The 18934-nt window shown below is 41.1% G+C and overlaps 1 protein-coding gene across 3 annotated transcripts; it reads right to left on the bottom strand.

The window, feature by feature from the left end:
* Positions 1 to 26: 26 nt before the first annotated feature.
* Positions 27 to 12247, bottom strand: AK3 (adenylate kinase 3). Of its 3 annotated transcripts, XM_031054381.1 has the most exons (6): positions 12072 to 12230; positions 7568 to 7687; positions 4056 to 4228; positions 3763 to 3831; positions 1760 to 1878; positions 27 to 404 (listed from the first exon to the last, which is right to left on the bottom strand). In XM_031054381.1, exons 1-6 carry the CDS (start codon positions 12217 to 12219, stop codon positions 281 to 283), a joined length of 753 nt encoding a protein of 250 aa, XP_030910241.1. In that variant the 5' UTR covers positions 12220 to 12230; the 3' UTR covers positions 27 to 280. The 3 variants fall into 3 exon arrangements, with proteins under 3 accessions (XP_030910241.1, XP_005155062.1, XP_030910242.1); XM_005155005.1 differs by lacking the exon at positions 3763 to 3831 and having other exon boundaries at positions 12072 to 12247; XM_031054382.1 differs by lacking the exon at positions 1760 to 1878.
* Between the last annotated feature and the right edge of the window lie 6687 nt (positions 12248 to 18934).

The raw sequence follows: 18934 nt of genomic DNA, 5'->3' as shown, positions 1-18934 counted from the left end.
AATATTTTCTGAATAAAAGACAAGAGTAGCGGCTTTTGTTGAAATCTATATTAAAAGTTGTTGAAGTACTATATTAAAAAATTAGGTATATTTAACATAGAAAAATACAGCATTAATGTGAGAACCACACACAACAAAATTTTATCATAATTTAAGTTAAGGACAACACTGGACTTCAATTGCTGATCAGTCTGGTAGGCTACTTAAGAGAAATCCTTGACTGCTGAATCTCATTAATTAAGTGTGAACTATGACAGATGAGCAGAAGTTAGACCTATTTTCACCTGGTAGTGGTGGCATCTTTCTGGTTTACATCTGGCAGCTTGGTTTGGAGGAAAGCATAGATATGTGGCCAGATCTTATTGGTTTCTGTTCCAGAGAAGGATTTCAGTAACCTTTTTTCCCTAAGGAAGAAAAAGAAGAAAACATTACAGAAATCAAATTGCTTATTTTTTCCAAGATGTCCACCTTATTTTAAAATTGTCCTGGCAGGAGTTTGTGAATATGCATGTGATTTAACACCAGTAACAGCCATAACATTAGGAATACAGGAAATACTCTGTTCTTCAAACAGTGAGCCACTGGCCAGATCAGTTCATTAAACTGACAGCTGTCTACAAAGTACTTCATAACAAGCTATGAAGGGTAAAAATAAAAAGAAGCAGTGGAGTCATACAGCACATGCTACACAGCAGTCACTCAAACCACAGTGACTGAGTCAAGTATTGTAAAGTTACACCTCAAGGATCAAAGAAGTTGCATCAGAACAAGCAAAAGAACCACGCACAATCAAATTATGAATTAGTTCTAGAAAACTTGGTTTCATCTGTAAAGTATGTTATTCTCAATAACAGTCTCAATAATAGCTTAGGCCTATGTCTTACTGTCGTGCTTTGAGCCATTCTTACTTCAGAAAGCTACTAAAGTCAGGAAAATGCTTGTCAATCCAGAAAATCTTGTTTAAAACTTAACCACTCCAAAGATGGAGCTTCTAATCTTCTGCTCAACAGTTTTCATAGAGCATAATGAAAGGTGGTGAATATGGAGACAGAGAAGGGACAGTTACTTTAGAATGCTGTCAAGAGAGTCCCAATTTATTTGTCTAGGCAAGAAGAAACTGCAGAGCTCCACATGGTAACCTACTATTATCTACATATTAGTAATGTGGTATTTGCAGCTTTGTATTAAGAGAAAATTTACGTATAATTTTGGCTCTTAAAAGAACCAATAATTTGTTCAATGTCCAAATGGCAGTATTCTGAAATAGCTGCTTATTCACAAACAGTCGTACTAACTCTGCCCATCACGGTCCTGCTCTTTGAGCAGCCACTTTAAATCCTCACTAACAGTTTTTCTGTTTGTGTAACATTTCTTGACCCCTTGCCCTTGTTAGGGGGGCTTCTACTTATGAACACAGAGGAGAAAATGTTGTTAAATCTTAAAAAAAAAAAAGGTATCTGTTACCTTACTATCCTGAGCTACATTGCCAGAACAGTACTATAATGTATTGAATAATACTGTTTGTAAATATGTCTGCTGTGAAAGGCTCTTTTGGTAAGCAGGCTCCTGAAAAGGCTTCATGCAACAGTGGAAAACACTCATTTTACTGGGTTGTTTTCTTACTGAGTTGATGAAAGATACACTGCAACTCATACCATGTTCACTGTTGCATTATCTTTGTAATTGAAGAGATCTGTTCCTCACTATGCTATTATGGAAGAAATTTCTAGAATGTGGAAGAATAGATTTTACTACTTACCGATAATATTCTAGAACAGGTTTTGTTTGTGCATCGTAAGCCTGAAGCCTCTTTGTAACCGTCTCTGGATTATCATCATCACGCTGAACAAGTGGCTCTCCAGTAATATCATCAATGCCCTAATCACGGTTCAATACAAACACTGGTGTGTATTTGTTACAAAGTATGTTTTGTGTAGCTTTCTATGTAAATTGTGATCAGTTTCCAGTTAGTTAAGGTGTAGATTTCTGCATATAAACAGAAAGACTGCTGCCCATATCTTAATCTGGAATATAGAATGTTGACTTCCTAGTAAAACAGTTAAAAGTATTCTCTCAGTATTAGCAATGAACATCAGGTCATAGTAACTCAACTAATTTGTCTCTAGAACATTCACTGAATATGGAAAATATGTAGAGAAAACCTTTGTGTATGCTGGGAAAAACACATTGTTGGTAAAACAGTCCTGCATAACAGGAAGCAATCACGAGACCAATTGGACCTTTGACAATACTGAAATGGGAAATGAGTTAATGGCTCTTTGATTTTAAGTTGCAAATATAAGAGCGCCATCAAGAGTTGTACAAAAACTGGCACAAAAGCTAGCCGAAGCTTTTCTAGGATTCAGTAAACAGAGGTGGGGACCTAATGACATAAATTATGACAGGTCCTACTTCACTACACTTTTCACCTCCAATTTACTGAAGTGTTTTAAGTTATTACAGAGCTTTTAAGCCTTGAAACCAGCAATGATTGAAGAAATTACTGACCACTGGCCTATCCTATGAAGAACTAGCTAGTGGCAGAAAATTTGTCTCCTCCTTAGATGCACTGGATCATTGTGCATCTAAGCACAGTGTATGATTTGCCACAGATACAAGGGACTCTTTGTTCCTCCTTACATATGAACTAGATCTTCAATAATTTTAATTTTCCCTAAAGACAAGCTTAATCTGGTATTTGGGATGGAAACATGAGTGATCTTGCAAGTACAAAGCAAATTAGACCACAACAATGTTTTTCTTTCCTACTTGCATTCTTGTAGGCAGATCCAGAAAATCAGTAACTCAATGTTCACTCAGCTTCTCTGTTCATGAAGGTGTGAATACTGTTTCAGAACATCTGTATCTTATTAGAGATAGATTTACATGGCCAAACCTACCTTGTTTACATAACACAATAATTTAAAACAGTCAGAGTGTTTATTTCTAGCATCTGTGCACACAGCCATACTAGTGCCTGAATTGTACCTATCAAATACTGAGCCTTCAGCTGTGCATTAACTCTAAAGCCATAATCTTTCAGTTCTGTTTGGTAAGTAAATATTTTGCAGGTCTATTAGATAACACATAGTGCAATTTACTTTACTATGTTCTGATATGCTAATTAGTGTAGGGTAGAGTGGAGTGTTCCTAATAAATAGCAAAGCTGAAGCCCACTCTTTGGTAGGTCTGATAATTCTATGTTGCAATGTTTCCAGTTGCTCACTTCCAGTGCTTGCGAACTATTTCAGCTGATCTCTTTTTCTGAAATCCACAGAAAACACTGAAATCCAAAAACTACAAGGCCTACTAAGCTTCTGGTGTAACTTAATAGAGCTTCCAGGTGAAATGCAGTGTCACAAGAGGTAAGTTATTTAGAGTTAAGGATGAAATACAACTTGAGCCAAGTTGCACTAAGGCTACTCCAAGTTCCTGAGAAATCTTAAGGTAACAATGTACAATCATTATCTTCAAGTCTACTGTTCCTCATTAGGATATCTCAAGCTATAACTCCTTTGATCTGTTGAGAAGATTCCCTGACTGGCACGTTTCTACATCAAATTTTGCAATACAACAACCGCTCCCCTGAAAATACCTGTCCTGGTTAAATATAAACACAGGGAAAGCATTAAGTGGATTACTCTGATTGGTGATTCACTGTGCTTCCTAGGTAAAAAGAGTTGAGTACTCTGGAGGAAGGAAAAAGAAACTACATTTTGGACTGTACAGACTGCAGACTTGCAGAACAGGCTACAAACATACCCAACTCCTGTGCCAGTATTCCAGATCAGTGAACAGCTTTAACAGGGACTGAGAAAACACTGTCGTGTTCTGCTCTGCAAGAGACAAACACATTTTACCTAAGCTTGAGCTCCTACCAGGTCACTAACATTTCCACGGAGACAGATTGTTACCAGAAGGGTTCTGTCTCCTAAGAGTACTTTTTTCTTCTGAGCTACTGTGTTTTGCAGCAACACATGCGGATGATAGTTTACTGCAATTACCAAATGCAAAGCAACATTTATTTAGTGCCAACACTGATGTGTATTGCTTACCTGCACTTTAGGAGGACTGAATTCCAGATTATAGACTCTGCCACTGGCCGGGTGGATCCAGCGTGCCGTGAGCCGACATTTTATGGTCTCAAATGGCACATCTAGGTTAATCACAGTGTCTATTTGACATTCTTTGTCCAGGGCTTCTGCCTGAGCAACCGTTCTGGGGAAACCTTTTTAAAGGAAACAGCTCCATAAAAATCCGAAGGAAGAATTATAGCAAGCATTACCTGGATTCAGTCATTAGAGAAAATAATTGCCAGACAAAAAAAAAAAGCACTGTCATACTGCAGAGGTTGAGGAGACATCAGATTTCCAGTGTGTCATGGCACTTCACCTTGATAAGTGCCTCCAAGCTTCCATTTCCTCATTACAGTTAGTATCTTTCCAAAAGTGTACCAAATTAAGACAAAAAGATCATATATGCACTACATACCACTCTATTGAATAAAAGCATTGTATACGCATTTAGAACAATAAAAGCTACAAGCACTTTACTCAGAGATCTGGAACAATCTAGAAACATTTGTAACAACTCTTTAATTCTACAGCTGTATTAAGTCTGGCTTAAGGCAGTGTGCATTACAAACATATTTTATTAGTCGCAGTAAGCCCAGTGTATCTACCACAGGCAGTTCATAATAGATTTTACATAAAAGAGTTACTTTAGAAAGAGTTCTGTAAAGTCCAGGGTATGGAACTATGTGGGGAGTGAAGGCGATAAAATTTGCATGAAAAAGAGTTTGGGAATGAGCTCTGAGGCCTTGGTGCTTGACAAGCCCTAGGGCGATGAGTTGTAGTTGAAGGACAGGGAAGGTAAACAAGCAAGGCTTGGGAGGATGGGCCAGGATGTAGTTGTGGTGGGAATCTCAGTTGGAGACCAGAGGATGTGGGGGTTGTGAGAGGGTCTGCAACATTGTGATTGGACTGTTTACCTGAAGAGTTCCACAGTGGCCAATAAGATGGAACGTTGTATGTATGTGCAGGCTGGGAAAATACCAAACAAGCAGATAAAAAGGGCTTGGTGGTAATAAATGAGGACTTGAGTCTCTGCATCAACTAGGGTCCGTGTTGTGAAATGCCACAGAACTATCCTCAGGGATGATGACTATGAGAACACTCAGGCTGAACAGGAATCTGCCTCTTCACTAGAAAGACACTACATTTTGCCCCATGAACTCTGTGGCTCCAGTAGTGTGCCTTCAAAGGCACATATTACTGTTAGAGAAATCAAGTAGAACTTACAAAGGGTGGTGGGGGAACAGGGAATGAGAAAAACAAGGTCTAAAAAAATAATTTTAAATGAAAAATTGACTACAAGGACTTTAGTGGTCAAAGCTATTGCAAAACATGCTACTGCACCTTGGATTCACTGAAATAATACCTCTGCCCACAGAGATCTTTCACAGTCTCATGTTCTTCAGCAGCTTGTAATTTTCAGTATATGACAGAAGTAAACTTCTCCATAAAAGCAAGTACTGATAGCTAAAACTTAAACACTCCTCTGTATAACTGTGGTTGATGAAGCCATTGCCTGAGTAAGGAACCAGCCAAGAGCTATCTTTAGAACACGAAAAGAAAGAAAAAGGTCTTAAGGCTAGTGTGTCTTGTCTAACACATCACAACAGCAAAGTGTTTACTAACTCAGACCAAGCTCTTGCTTGTGCGTTAAGTCTCATGCACCTGGTTTGCATCACGGTCATCAACTGCCCTTCTCCCTATTTCTCTCACATTCACATTATTTCACAGAGCTGCTTCTAAATGTTAAGAGCAGAGGGAGAGCCAGGACTCCAGCACTGCTGTTCTTTCTTACTCCTGACAAGCTAGTCAGCCACTACACATCCTAATTACGCAGCTGGAAAAGGATTTTGCTTTGTGGCTTAGTAACTAGAAACTTCCTCTAATAATTAAAGTGCCTTTACAAAAGCATTTAGCTGAAACTCAACCAGTTTCCTGCATTCAGTGTTTTCTCAATACAGAAAAAAAATGATCTACAAAATGTGATGAAATACAGAGAATCCAGCAATGCAGAGAAAAGTGCCCTAATTATACAGTACGTCAGTCTGAGCAGATCATACCCACACACATGTGCCTCAGCCTGCTATATCTGCTCTGACTCTAGAAGTCACCAATTTATCACAGACAGTGGAAATGGGTATTTGGCTAAGTGAGCATACAAGCAGCTCAGCAAAGCTGACCTCAGCTGTTTGTTCTGAGCTGCAGCTACCAAACTAACAACTTTCTGGTTAATGTATTACAACAGAACAGCATTGTTCCTACAAGAGCCGATTATGCCACCTATTCCTAGTGTAATTCACCGAGTTTCATTAGAAATCCTCATGCAAACTGAATTTGTGCTCCAAAAGTTCAAAGAAGGCAGCATGTTAACATGCAGCAGAATTACAGTCTGCACCCCATCCTTCTGGTAAGAGTTGTCAGTGTGCCCAGCTACACTGTAGAAGTAACAAGATCCACAAGACTGAAACTGTACATACACAGGACCTGGAACTAATGAAAAAAAACATCTGCAGCTCTTTCTTTTACCGACTAGGTTTCATCATGATGTTCATTGTGGGAATTAAGCCTTTGTCTTCAATAAGGAGGAACATAACTGTGACTAAAACCACCAGAACAGATCACTGTACTAGAAAGAATTACAATTAAAGCACCAAGTATGGTGGATTTTACACTTTCCAGTAAATAAAAAGCAACACCAGTATCTTCTTAGTTTTATCTACTGAGACAGGTTGTGACTAGAATCCAAAACCACACACATCCAGCCTAAACATTATCTTTGTGCTGCGCACACAACTGTTCTCCCATGGGATGGGATAACAAAAGTACCCAGCCATCTCCATTCAGTTCATGAAGATGGCAGCAAATACATTTTGCCTCTGCTGTGAATGCTAAAGCAGTATGCTTATGCTGCACAACTGCAGAACAACTCACCCTAGAGAAAAGAATCAAAGAGCAAATGAAGGAGACCTTTTACAGCAGTTAAGCAATGTTTTTGTTAGTGATTTATTATACACTGCACTGCTGCAGTACTTGCTTTCCATACCTATCTTGTTGCTGCACCACATACCTACCTTTCTGTTTAAATAATTTCTCAGTCTCATTCCCCCAAAGTGTTTCATTCCCCAAGGAATTTAACAAGAAAAGGCTTTTTAAAAAAAGAAACTTCTCAATGCATATTTCAAAGGAGAAATAAAGCGTAAGGATTATCAGAACTGCCAGTTTTGAAATTTTACTAGAGTGTTCAACTACCCTTTTCAACATGAGTTTGACATTCTTGGAACACACTGAAGGTGTGACACACCCAAAGCATTTTACAGCCAAAGAAACTGGCAGACTTGCTGCTTAAGTTTTCATTATAAGCTGGCAAGAAATACTCTGCAGTTACTAAAGGATGGCTACTGGAAGTGTAGCCAACCACCAGTGACCAAAGCAGTTCAAGCTTTCCAGTGCAGATTTTCTCTCCATGTATAATGATATCCAACATGATAACTTACCATCCAACAGCCAGTTGTACTGATTTAGACCTTTTAGCTCATTCAGCATTAGTTGTGTCATGATGTCATCTGGAATAAGCTGCCCCTGATCAATGTAGGACTTGGCAAGGATTCCAACTTCTGTGAAAGTAAGAGAAGTCACATTACACTATCTCTGACCTCCAGCAAGCACAAAAGAGCCCACAAGCCTGCCAAAAAAATTTTGTTTTGATCAGGATGACGCAGAACTGTAAAGCTGTAAACAAGACAGACAGTACCAAAATTCAGTAACAGATGATCCATTAGGGTCTGGTCATGCAAATACCTATCAGATTAATTTGCTCAGTCTGTAGTTCCACAGATGTCAGCAGGGCATTCAGCACACCTCTACCCCCACACCCTTCATACAATTTTACTGGTAAGTATTTGAAATACTAGGTTCCAAAACATAAAATTGGGAGATGTCATTAAGTAAAAGATTCTTCAAAAGAAAAAATGTAAAGGATACGTTTGTTAAGATATCAGCCCTTACACTTCCTGTCAAGAAAAGTATTTTCTCAGTTTAATGGCTTGTTACTGACTTGTGACTTCACTATGAAGAGGGACACCTTCAGTATTTAAGAGAGCACTATGCAGTGGAACATGCTTGCCAGATATGTATTTTTGTGATACTAGAGTTACAAGAGCATGTTTATAGATGTTGAAAACTATTTATGGGAGCATGCAGACACTAGTATTTTCCCATGGAACTGAATAACCTTTAAAACGAGCAATTTAGCCCACTGGCTTGCTAAAATGCCATCCACGCATCACAGTTCCGGATATCACACCATGCTTCCACAAGACAGGCAGTAGCATGCTGTAGCTCATCTAAATTACGGGTACAGTCAGGAAGAAAGTAATTTGCCTGAGTTGTATCATAGGCAAAAAGTCCATGTAGCCTTCATTTATAAAACAATTACCCAATAACATAAGTCACCCAAAATAGCAGCTAGGCTGGTTTTACTGTGGATCTCTCAAAGCCTTTACTTGCAGCCAATTCAGATCTAGTCACAGAGAACTACACAGAAGAGAAAATGGGGTGGACTGGCATGCCAACACAAAATACAACCACTTTCAGCGGAAAGCAATGAAGAATGGCAGTCCCATCACTTGATGCAGTACTGGAATGTCCAATATCACAGATGCCCTTCTTCAGACAAGGCAAGAGAAAAGCACTAGATGCCCTCAAATAATGCAAACAGTAGTGTGGGTGCTGAAAAAAAAAATCATAAAGGGACAATTTCCACTCATTGGGTGTTCACATCTATAGTCAGGCTTTGAAAACCCTGAAGACCATTTAGAATTTGGCTCTATGCATCCTCAATCAGACTTCAGATAAGCCACGCAATATGGAAAATAATCAGACGCTGGAGTCCGGAGTCTTCCAGCATATCCCAAACTGGAAAGGAGGAGACAGTCTGCCTGCATACAAAGTGTCTATTCTTTTTCCTACCTCCCATCTTTGAGATCAGCAAGTCTTACCTTGTTTGTTATTCTAGTGCACTTTTAACTACATACCCTGCAAAAGTAGAGGCTAGGAGGATTACAACTAGATAATGTGTACCTCAATGCATGGACCTACTCCTGATTTACACTGCAGGACTGCTCTAGCCACAATGATCTAAGAATATGCAGAAGGTAAGGTTGATAATGAAACTAATGTACTCTGGAAAGACAGATGAGCTTTTGGGCCCAGAGGGGTTTGGAGTATGGCAAGCTGTAAAGTCCTATTATTAGACCAACAGAGCTGGAAACATGCTGCTTCTCTCTACAAACCTCAGGTTGTTCAGATAGTCACTACTGAAGAAGAAAAAAATTAGGCACAAATAGTTATATGTTAGGACAAGAAGTCTGCATACCACAACTGCCTTTTTTTCTTTTTCTTTCCCCCCCCCCCCCCTTTTCTTTTTTTCCCCTTCCTGTTGTTGGGGCTTGGAATCTGTGAGGTTTTGTTGTTTTAATTTTGTTCTAATTTCTTCTCAGCTTAGGTCTGAAACCACTACAGGCATGGCAGTCTTTGGTAATAAAAGTAACACAGGTTTCTTCCCTGCCTAGGTGATAACAGGTATTTAAGTTTTACAGTTTTGCAAAAGATTGTCATGTCTTAACCAAATTATAGCACACAAGCTCTAGCCATATTCAGACAAAAGGTTGCTTAGTACTAGAGAGGTGGTCACAGACTCTCCACTCTCCAAAGCAGCAGAACATAGTAGTAACTGCAAATTGCTAAGGACACTCACATGTTTAACAGGACTCTTTAATAGACAAAGTCCATTTTCAAAAGACAGCCAGTGCCAAAAATGTCTCTGTATAAGCTATTGTTGATTATATTTACTTTTCCAAGTATTTTAAGTGCCCAACTTATAAACAGTGTTTCCAAAGAACTGGGAATTGCAGGACTTTTCTATGACAATCAAAACTCATAAAACTCTTTGCCTTGACTAAACTTGTCAGAGCTTTCCTAGTTGCCTCTTAGTCTTTCTCCCTCCCTCAGTGTACTGCTTACTCCTGCGACATCAGTATTCATTTCAGCCGTTCGGAGACCATTTCTGCAGTGAATGACTCCCAGTAAAATTAAAACAGAGCTTCATCTGGGTTAGTTTGTAAATGAAAAACTGGAGCAGATTCTTGCAAGTTCTACACTAGCCAATTCAGAACAGACTTTAAATCTCTTACACCCTCCACTGGCTTCCCTCCTCACATTTGGGGTTTTAACACACCTGCTACACTTTCATTTCACATCTTGGTTCTCCCTCACATTCTTTCATCTGTCAAACCCACCCAGAACATTTTGCCAAATCACTTTTTTCACTACATCCTAGCTCTCTCCTCAAATAAAGCAATGGGGTGCTTCCTCTTGCAACTTCCTCTTCTCACACAGCCTTCTGCTTCATTCTTTGATCTTGCTTCCAAGATGTAATGAAAGAGCACAAAACCTTTAGTATTCAGTAAATAACATATTTCCTTCATCTTCTGGAACATCTTCCTTTCTCATGAGGTCTCACACATGCTGAAAGTTTCTAACAGCTACTATTTTGCTTTTGTGAGCCTCTGTAAATAAAAACTTAGGCTTGCACAACCCAGCACACAGAAAAAGCGTTAATGTGATCAGATATGCCTGCACGGGTGGTGCTTCTAGCAAATATTTAACTTGTAGATATCAACTGTAGTAAAGTCAGTCAACTGAGCCAAATTCATTGTTCTTACAGAGCAAACAGAACTCATGTGAAAAGAGATGTGGAAATCACATCACAGTTGATTTCATAATACAGATAATTCTTCACCTTCAAACATGTGTATAAGCTTCCAAAGCCAAGAAGTTTGCTAGTTACCTAACGATAATATTGCAGTGATACTTACAAGTTAATACAGTCCCCTGCAGCTTCAAAGTACTGGAAGTAACAATACTGTCACTTCATCACATGCAATCTGAAATGGTTCTTACAAGGTTTTCAACCCCACCGTGAAGAAAAGCAGATATGGAAGTCTGCAAGGAACCTTTCATCATTGCAAAATCCACCAGAGAGAGGGGTTGTGGCATCTCAACAGAGCCAGATGTCAAGCTAGGACTATATAATACAGTTAAGTGTAATTCACATCATTACCTAATTCAAGCAACTGCAGGCAAACACAGACCATGAGGAAATCTAAGCATGGTATGAACTTGCTGTGAGGTAGTAATAATATTAAAAGCACAAGGTAAGCCATCTGAGAAATTCTGCCCCTTGGTTTTGGAAAGTACCACTACAGTTACACCTGCCACTTCGGAGCAAGGCCTTCAGCTTTTGGAATAGCTGGCAATTCTAGGTACCTCTGGCACCTAAAAAGTCACAGAGCTCAGAACTCTTCTTGCCCCACCTGTTAAAAACAGGAGAATTTTTCCCTTTAAAGACGTTTCAGCTGGGTAACTATCAAACACCTAAAATAGCCCCCACTTTTTACACTAAACAAACCCCACTCGGTGCTTACAAAGATCGCCAAGATGAAATAAACAGGTGTTGCAGGACACGGAAAACGGGACAAACCCCAGATATACCCTGTTCGTTCACGCTTACACAGAGGATACCAAGTGACAGCTTTTAAATGCTCCTTGACTAAAGCCTTGAGGCCAACCCCGGTGGCCCCTGGCCTCCAGGAAGACGCCCGACATTGCAGGGGTAACACAAAAGACGCAAGACTGGGAGCAGCAAAATCCCCTTCAAGAAGGCTCCAGGAGCTGCCCGGTTGTGGGGGGAGAAGGGACAGGAATGAGCGGGGCGGGGGAAGTACCACGTCGTGTGTCGTCCCCCCCGCCACGGCGGAGGGGGACTGTGTCACGGAGGAGCTTCCTGACAGGCTGCGGGGAGCAGGCTTCAGAGGTGGGGGGGGGGGTATACGGGTGGCGAGGACGATCTTCCTCGGCTTCCACCCGCCCCGGATCGTCTCCGCCACCCGCACCCCCCCCGCACTCCCAATTTGTACTGTGTACCATCCCCGTTCCTACCTGTCCTCTTCTGGATGTTGTCCCTCAGCAGGTCCCCGCTGGAGAGATGCTTCATCCCGAAATGTTTGATAATCCGAGCAGAGACGGTGCCTTTCCCGGAGCCCGGGGGCCCCATAATGACGGCGCGCAGCAGCGGCGGCACCACCATAGCTCCGGCGGTGCGGGCAGGGGCCGGGCAGCAGCTGAGCACCGCCTTCCCGCGGAGCGCAGCCTCGGCTGCCCCCGGGAGGATCGGAAGAGGGGAACCCGAGGGTTTTTCGGTCCCAGGGTTAAAAGAAACGACAACAGTGGCAGATTTTCTTGCTGTTAGTAAGGGGCGTGAATGGAAGAGGCTTCACGCGGAAGTATCGGAAGGGGAGAAAAGAAAATGAATAAAAGTCCAGAACAACGTTAAATACAAGTACCTGAAAGGAGGTTGGAGTGAGGTGGGATTTGTGCTCTTCTCAGAAGTTACGAGTGATAGGACAAGAGGTGACGGCCTCAAGCTGCACCACGGGAGGTTTAGATTGGATATTAGCAAAAAAATTCTTCACAGAGAGGTTAATCAGGCATTGGAACAGGTTGCCCAGGGAAGGGGTGGAATCACAGTCCCTGGAAGTGTTCAAAAACCTCAGTGGTACGGTTTAGTAGTGGTCTTGGCAATGCTGGCATAATGGTTGGACTGGATGATCTTAAAGGTCTTTTTCAACGTAGTTGATTCTGTGAGCCAAAATAAAATCTCATTTGGAAAGTTAAGTAGCAAAGAGCATTATGGCATCACTGCTCTGATCAACCCCTTTTCCTCCATTCCGAGAAACCCCATTTTGGCTGCTTTTTCCTCCCCAACCCCTCCCCAGAACCCTGCCCCAGCCAGTTCCCACTCTCAGTCCTGAACTATTGTGAGGTAACAGAATAGTTAGGGTTGGAAAGGATCTCAAGATCATCCAGTTCCAAACCCCCTGCCAGGGGCAGAGACACTTCACACTAAACCATGCACCCAAGGCTCTGGCCAGCCTGGGCTTGAACACTGGCAGGGATGGAACATTTACTGCTTCTTTGGGCAACCTGTTCCAGTGCCTCACCACCCTCACAGTAAAGAACTTCTTCTTTATATCTAACCTGAACTTCCCCTATTTACATTTAAACCCATTACTCCTTGTCCTGTTGCTACAGATGACATCTTCCAAATGACATCCAGCAGTTCCTTCCGATAAATATGATGTAGTGATTCACAACTACAGCAGAACATGGTGTTTTCACCAAACAGAAGACTGTACCACTTACTGAGTGTTCACTGCCATGTTCACCACAGGAGGTATGGGTTTTCTTGCTAAAGGTTTTGGAGATGCTGACAGATTGCAATTGCCGTGAGCTGTAAAGGCCACAGTGAAAACATGATCTCACAGAAAGCAGAGCTAATGCCAAACGATTAATAAAATTTAGCTTTCCATTCTAAAACCTTGATTAATTTCACAGGTTTTACAAGGCATTTGCAAGAGCTACAAGAAAACATTCAAATGGATGTACGGTACGTAACAACAGTGTGAAAATGGGAATATAGTCCAAAAACTGCCCAGTTGACAAAATAAACTGCCTTAACAATTAAATAGGAAGACACTGTCTTAGCACAGAAATTTTAGTATGAGCATAAAACAACTTACACTAAGCAATGTTAACCTCTGTAACTGAACCTAGTAAAAAATTTTTCTAGACAGCAGAAAGAGTGAAACATTCAGGGCTTTATGGATGTTCCTAGGGCAACAACTCAGTCTGCCAAAGCACCACAGCCTTAAAAAAAATTGGCAACAAAAATCCATTTGAATATCAGAAGCTACACTGCTCAATTTAAACTTCACACTTCACAGACTGCTGAAAGGTGGAAATCCAGAGAATGTGTAGGCAACATCTAGGTGCTCCTGAAACAAATCTGTAGGAAAACGGAAGGTATTATATGAAATAAATATGTAACAAATGACTAGATTTTTCAGAGAGATCATTAACCCTTATCTCCAAAATTAGCATGTATAAAAAGCAGAAATAATTTATCTGCCAGTTAAAGAGGGAGCCTGAAGTTCAGCCTCTCTACAGGCACTACTGAGCAGCTCAGAAAAACTCTGCAGAGGACTGCTAAATAATCCCACTGTTGAAGACTGCTTAGAAACATGTCTGAACTTCAATATCCAAAGAAGGGGTGGAAGTGGATGGAAAGGCACTCCTCTTGTGTGTGCACACACACACAAACTCTTTCTAACACGTGGCCTTTAGAGAACAAGAGGAGTGAGCACTTCTATTGCCAAAATTATGTAGTAAAATAAATGATTGTTCCTCTCTCTTTGGCTGTCTTTGCCAGAGTCCAAACCTTGTCCTAGTGGTTTTGTGCAATAGCTGTGACATATTCAGAACTGGAGAAGGAAATCGTGGGAGGATTTCTGGTACTGAAATAGGTCATTGTCTCATCAGTTTGTGTATAATGTTTTACACATCTATTTTGTATTAAAGAACATGCATGTGATTTTTTCTGCAGCCATCACCTTGTTGTTTAGGAAGTAAAATTTTATTATTTTAATTCAGACTTAATTATTCATATCTTAGCACAGTAGCCAATGTTTATACAACTTGCATTGTATTCTGAATTAACCTTTTTCTGCTTACAGAACAGCTGCCTTATTCACACGTGTAGCATATAGCTGTAAGTTAAGATCCTGACTGTCACTCAGTGAGCTTATTGAAGTTGTCCTCATGGTGGCTGAACAGAAATATAAATTTTGTTCCAAACAAGCTCAAATGTTCTTTCCAACAGAGTCTTTCAGATTTCTCAGTATTTGTTCAGGCATAAAGAAAATCTTTTACAAGGCTTGTTAAAACTTGTCAGAAAAGTTCCTGTCATACCTTGGAGATCATGTCATGTCTCCTTGGAGATCTAAATACTTTTTTTGAGCTTATTACATAATTCCTCTATTGTTATTATTTAACTACTTTCCGAGTGTTCTATTTTATATCAGAATGGTTTATTACATGAATGAGAGGTGTCAGTATCCTAATGAGAGCCTGCTAGCGCATGTAATTTGTCAGGGTCTACCCTGGAACTGGTCCTGTTTAATATCTGTGAATCCCAGGGAGGAGACAGAGTGCACCATCATCAACTTTTCCAGTAACACCAAATCATGAGATCTTAGTGGACAGGCCCAAGAGCAGCGCTGCAGTTCAGCAGCATCAGATGGGGAAATGTGCAAACCACCAACCTGACACAATTTGGCAAAGGGAGGTGCAACGTCCTGCAAGCAGGACACACGAACTACTGCAACAGTGCAGGCTGGGGAAGGACCAGTGAGGTAGCAGCTCTGCCAAAAACACCTGCGAGGCATGGCTGGACAACAAGCTAAGCACAACCTAGCACCTGCCCTGGCAGTAAAGAATAGTTACACCATGGGCTGCACTAATAGGAGGGTAGCCACTGCCAGGGGAAACTATTATCCCTCTTTATTAGGCAACCCTTAGACCACATTGGGATACTGTGGCAAGTTTTGGGCCATCCAGTTGTAGTGGTTGCTGAACCCAAGACACCAGTGCAAGACAAACACTGATTAGTGGAAGAAGGTTTAGCAGGAAGTGATCAAGATGGTCAGGGGCTAGGGAAGCAGCACTGCCAGAGGCTGAGGGAACCATTCTTGTTAGCCTGAAGAGAAGGGTTCAGAGGTACCTAACAGCAGCCTGCTATCTCCTCCTATGGGGAGGTTAACTGAGAAGGCAGTGTCAAGTTCTTTACTAAGGTGTGTGGCAGGACTCATGGGGTCAGGTAATAGAGCCAAAATAGTAGCAGTCTCAGCCCTTCAACATTTTTAAGACCCAGCTAGATAAAGCCCTGAGCAACCAAATCTGACACTGCTTTGGGCTTTAGGTTGGACTTGAGATATGGATTCCAACCTGAATTAGGTTGTGATGTTATATTTTTAAAATAAGATACCCCATTAACCATGTTTGAAAAACAGGGCATCAAGTACTTACCCAATGAAGACTACCATACATAGACATAGTTGCAAATTCTCCCTCAAAAATGTATACCATCAAAAATATTTGATGAGAATTTTTTTCATTTTTAATTATAGGTTGAAGCATGTAGTGTGAAATACTGTTAGCTTTAATTTTTTGTCTTAAAGTAGCAAATAAATACATGAATTTGAGGGAAGGAATGCCATTCAGAGGGATCTTGACACACATGTGAGGTGGGCTGATGCCAACCTCATGATCTTTAACCATGCCAAATGCAAGGTCCTACACCTGGGTCGGAGCAATCCCAGGCACAGCTACAGGTTGGGCAAAAAGGAAATTCATGGTAGTCCTGCAGAGAAGGACTTGGGGGTGTTGGTCAATGAGAAAATGAACATGAGCCAGCAGTGTGCACTCACAGCCCAGAAAGCCAACCGTATCCTGGGCTGCATCAAAAGGAGTATGACCAGCAGGTCGAAGGAGGTGATCCTGCCCCTCTACTCTGCTCTTGTGAGACCTCACTTGGAGTATTGTGTGCAGTTCTGGTGTCCTCAACATAAAAAGGACATGGAACTGTTAGAACAAGTCCAGAGGAGGGACACGAGGATGATCAGGAGACTGGAGCACCTCCCATATGAAGACAGGCTGAGAAAGTTGGGGCTGTTCAGCCTGGAGAAGGCTGCATGGAGACCTCATAGCAGCCTTCCAGTATCTGAAGGGGGCCTACAGGGATGCTGGGGAGGGACTCTTCATCAGGGACTGTAGTGACAGGACAAGGGGTAACGAGCTGAAACTTAAACAGCAGAGGTTTAGACTGGATATAAGGAAGAAATTCTTTACTGTGAGGGTGATGAGGTACTGGAATGGGTTGCCCAGGGAGGTAGTGAATGCTCCATCCCTGGCGGTGTTCAAGGCCAGGTTGGATGAAGCCTTGGGTGATATGGTTTAGTGTGAGGTGTCCCTGCCCATGGCAGGGGGGTTGGAACTAGATGATCTTGAGGTCCTTTCCAATCCTAACTATTCTATGATTCTATGAATTTTTACAAACCAAACATGTACAGCTGTGATTCTTTATTTAGATTTAAATATATATTTTTATGGTTTACAAAGATGAATATAACAGTATCACTTTTGTGGTGCCATTCCTACCTTTAATAAACAATCTAATGCATTATTCCTCCCAGATGCTGAGTGTGCCAAATTATAACTTACCTATCACAAGGGCTGTCCAAAAAAATCTTAATTTTCCTAGGAAATATATGTTCTTGAGACAGATGTTTACTTTCTGTACTCCAGGCTTGTTACACTCAAAATCTTATTAACAATGAAGGTGAAACACACCTTATTTATAAAGTAAATAATTTATTGTTAACACATAATTGAAACCTTAACAGCCAGTGTTTGTTTTCAAAAGTATTTTACCTCAGTTATATGAGGATATTGTGACTGCTAATGGAGTGAGTCAGTTTTAAGGAAGACTGATTTTGTTTTCACATGCCTCGACAAGAACCAGATACTTACAAATTATTAACAGATGATAGCAAGTCATCGGAAATCACAGCAGAAGGATGAGGTGGACAGAACTAAAAATACATGTGTGGGAGAGCAGCAGAATACACAAAGGAAGACGAATGAGAGCAGAGGGTACATCTGAACAAGACATGTTGGACTAGACATTTTCTGCACATATCAGAGGGTTCACTGATATGATGGTCAGACAATGCAGTGGGAAGCTTCCGTGGTTCCAGTGGAGGCACCTACAAGCATTTTACACAGATTTCTTCAAAGTATAAGACCCTCTTGATTTCAGTGGGAGTGTCCACCCTCCATCACATCCCATATCCATAACCTCATAGTGAACTGTTATTTAACTAGTGTCCTGTAATTATGCCTTTAAGGTTTGTAAAAGTATAGAATACAACTAAGGTGATTGTGGAAGCCCTATTTAATGCTTCTTGGTTAAGATCAGAAAGGTCATCTCTAGAGGGGATCTTAAAATAAACATCTGCTATCAACCTGAAAATCAAGACCATAATGCCAGCGAAGCAATATTTGGTTCACTTAAGCAAGCTTTGGGTCAACAGAAACAGTTTGTATGGGTGGCTTTAACAACCCAGATATTTGTTGAAAAAGCAGTAGAGCAGCTCACATCATCTATCAAGTTCCTGGAATGTGCAGAGGACTGCTTCCTCATACAAATGTTAGATGTGCCAATCAGGAATAAGGCACTGCTGGACTTGCTACTCACAAACCAGGAAAACCTGCTCTGTACTATCTCGGTTAGTAATAGAGTTGGTGCAGTGATCACAGTATGATGGAGCTTGGGATTCAGCTGAGCATGCTGAAGGTTAGTACTAAGACAAAAGTTTTAGGTTTCAGAAGACAAATCAGAGCTCAGCTTGGAGGGGTTTCCTAGGAAGCTTTCATGGATGATAAAGAAGCTAGTGAGTGCTAGGAGATTTTCAAGAACTGTCTCCTGGAAGCACAAAGCAGTTCATCCCCTTTAAAGGTAAAAGAAGTAAGGAGGTGGAGCAAAAGACCTCGTTGGTATTAACTGTGAGCTTCTGAGTCTTCTCAAAACCAAGAGAGAAGTGTACCAGGTATAGAAAAGTGGACAAATACCCATAGAGAACTACAAGATCATTGCTAGGGTGTGCAGAGATGCAGTTGGAAAAGCAAAAGCTCAGCTCAAATTGAAATTGGCCAGAGATGTAGAAAAGAAACCTCATGAAATTTTTTTCAGGTACATAAACATCAAGCAGAAACAGAAGGAAAATACTGGCCTGATGGAATTAGTCACCAAGAGTACTGAAAAGGCAGAGGTTCTCAGCACTTTCTTCACCTGTCTTTAACAGCACTGCTGAGCCCCAGGCCTTGGGAACAAAAATCCAGGTTGA

The sequence above is a fragment of the Melopsittacus undulatus genome, chromosome Z (assembly GCF_012275295.1).
Source record: "Melopsittacus undulatus isolate bMelUnd1 chromosome Z, bMelUnd1.mat.Z, whole genome shotgun sequence".
In the NCBI taxonomy this organism is placed as follows: domain Eukaryota; kingdom Metazoa; phylum Chordata; class Aves; order Psittaciformes; family Psittaculidae; genus Melopsittacus; species Melopsittacus undulatus.
Note: the sequence above shows the minus strand (reverse complement) of the source record. Positions and strands in the feature narration are given on the sequence as shown.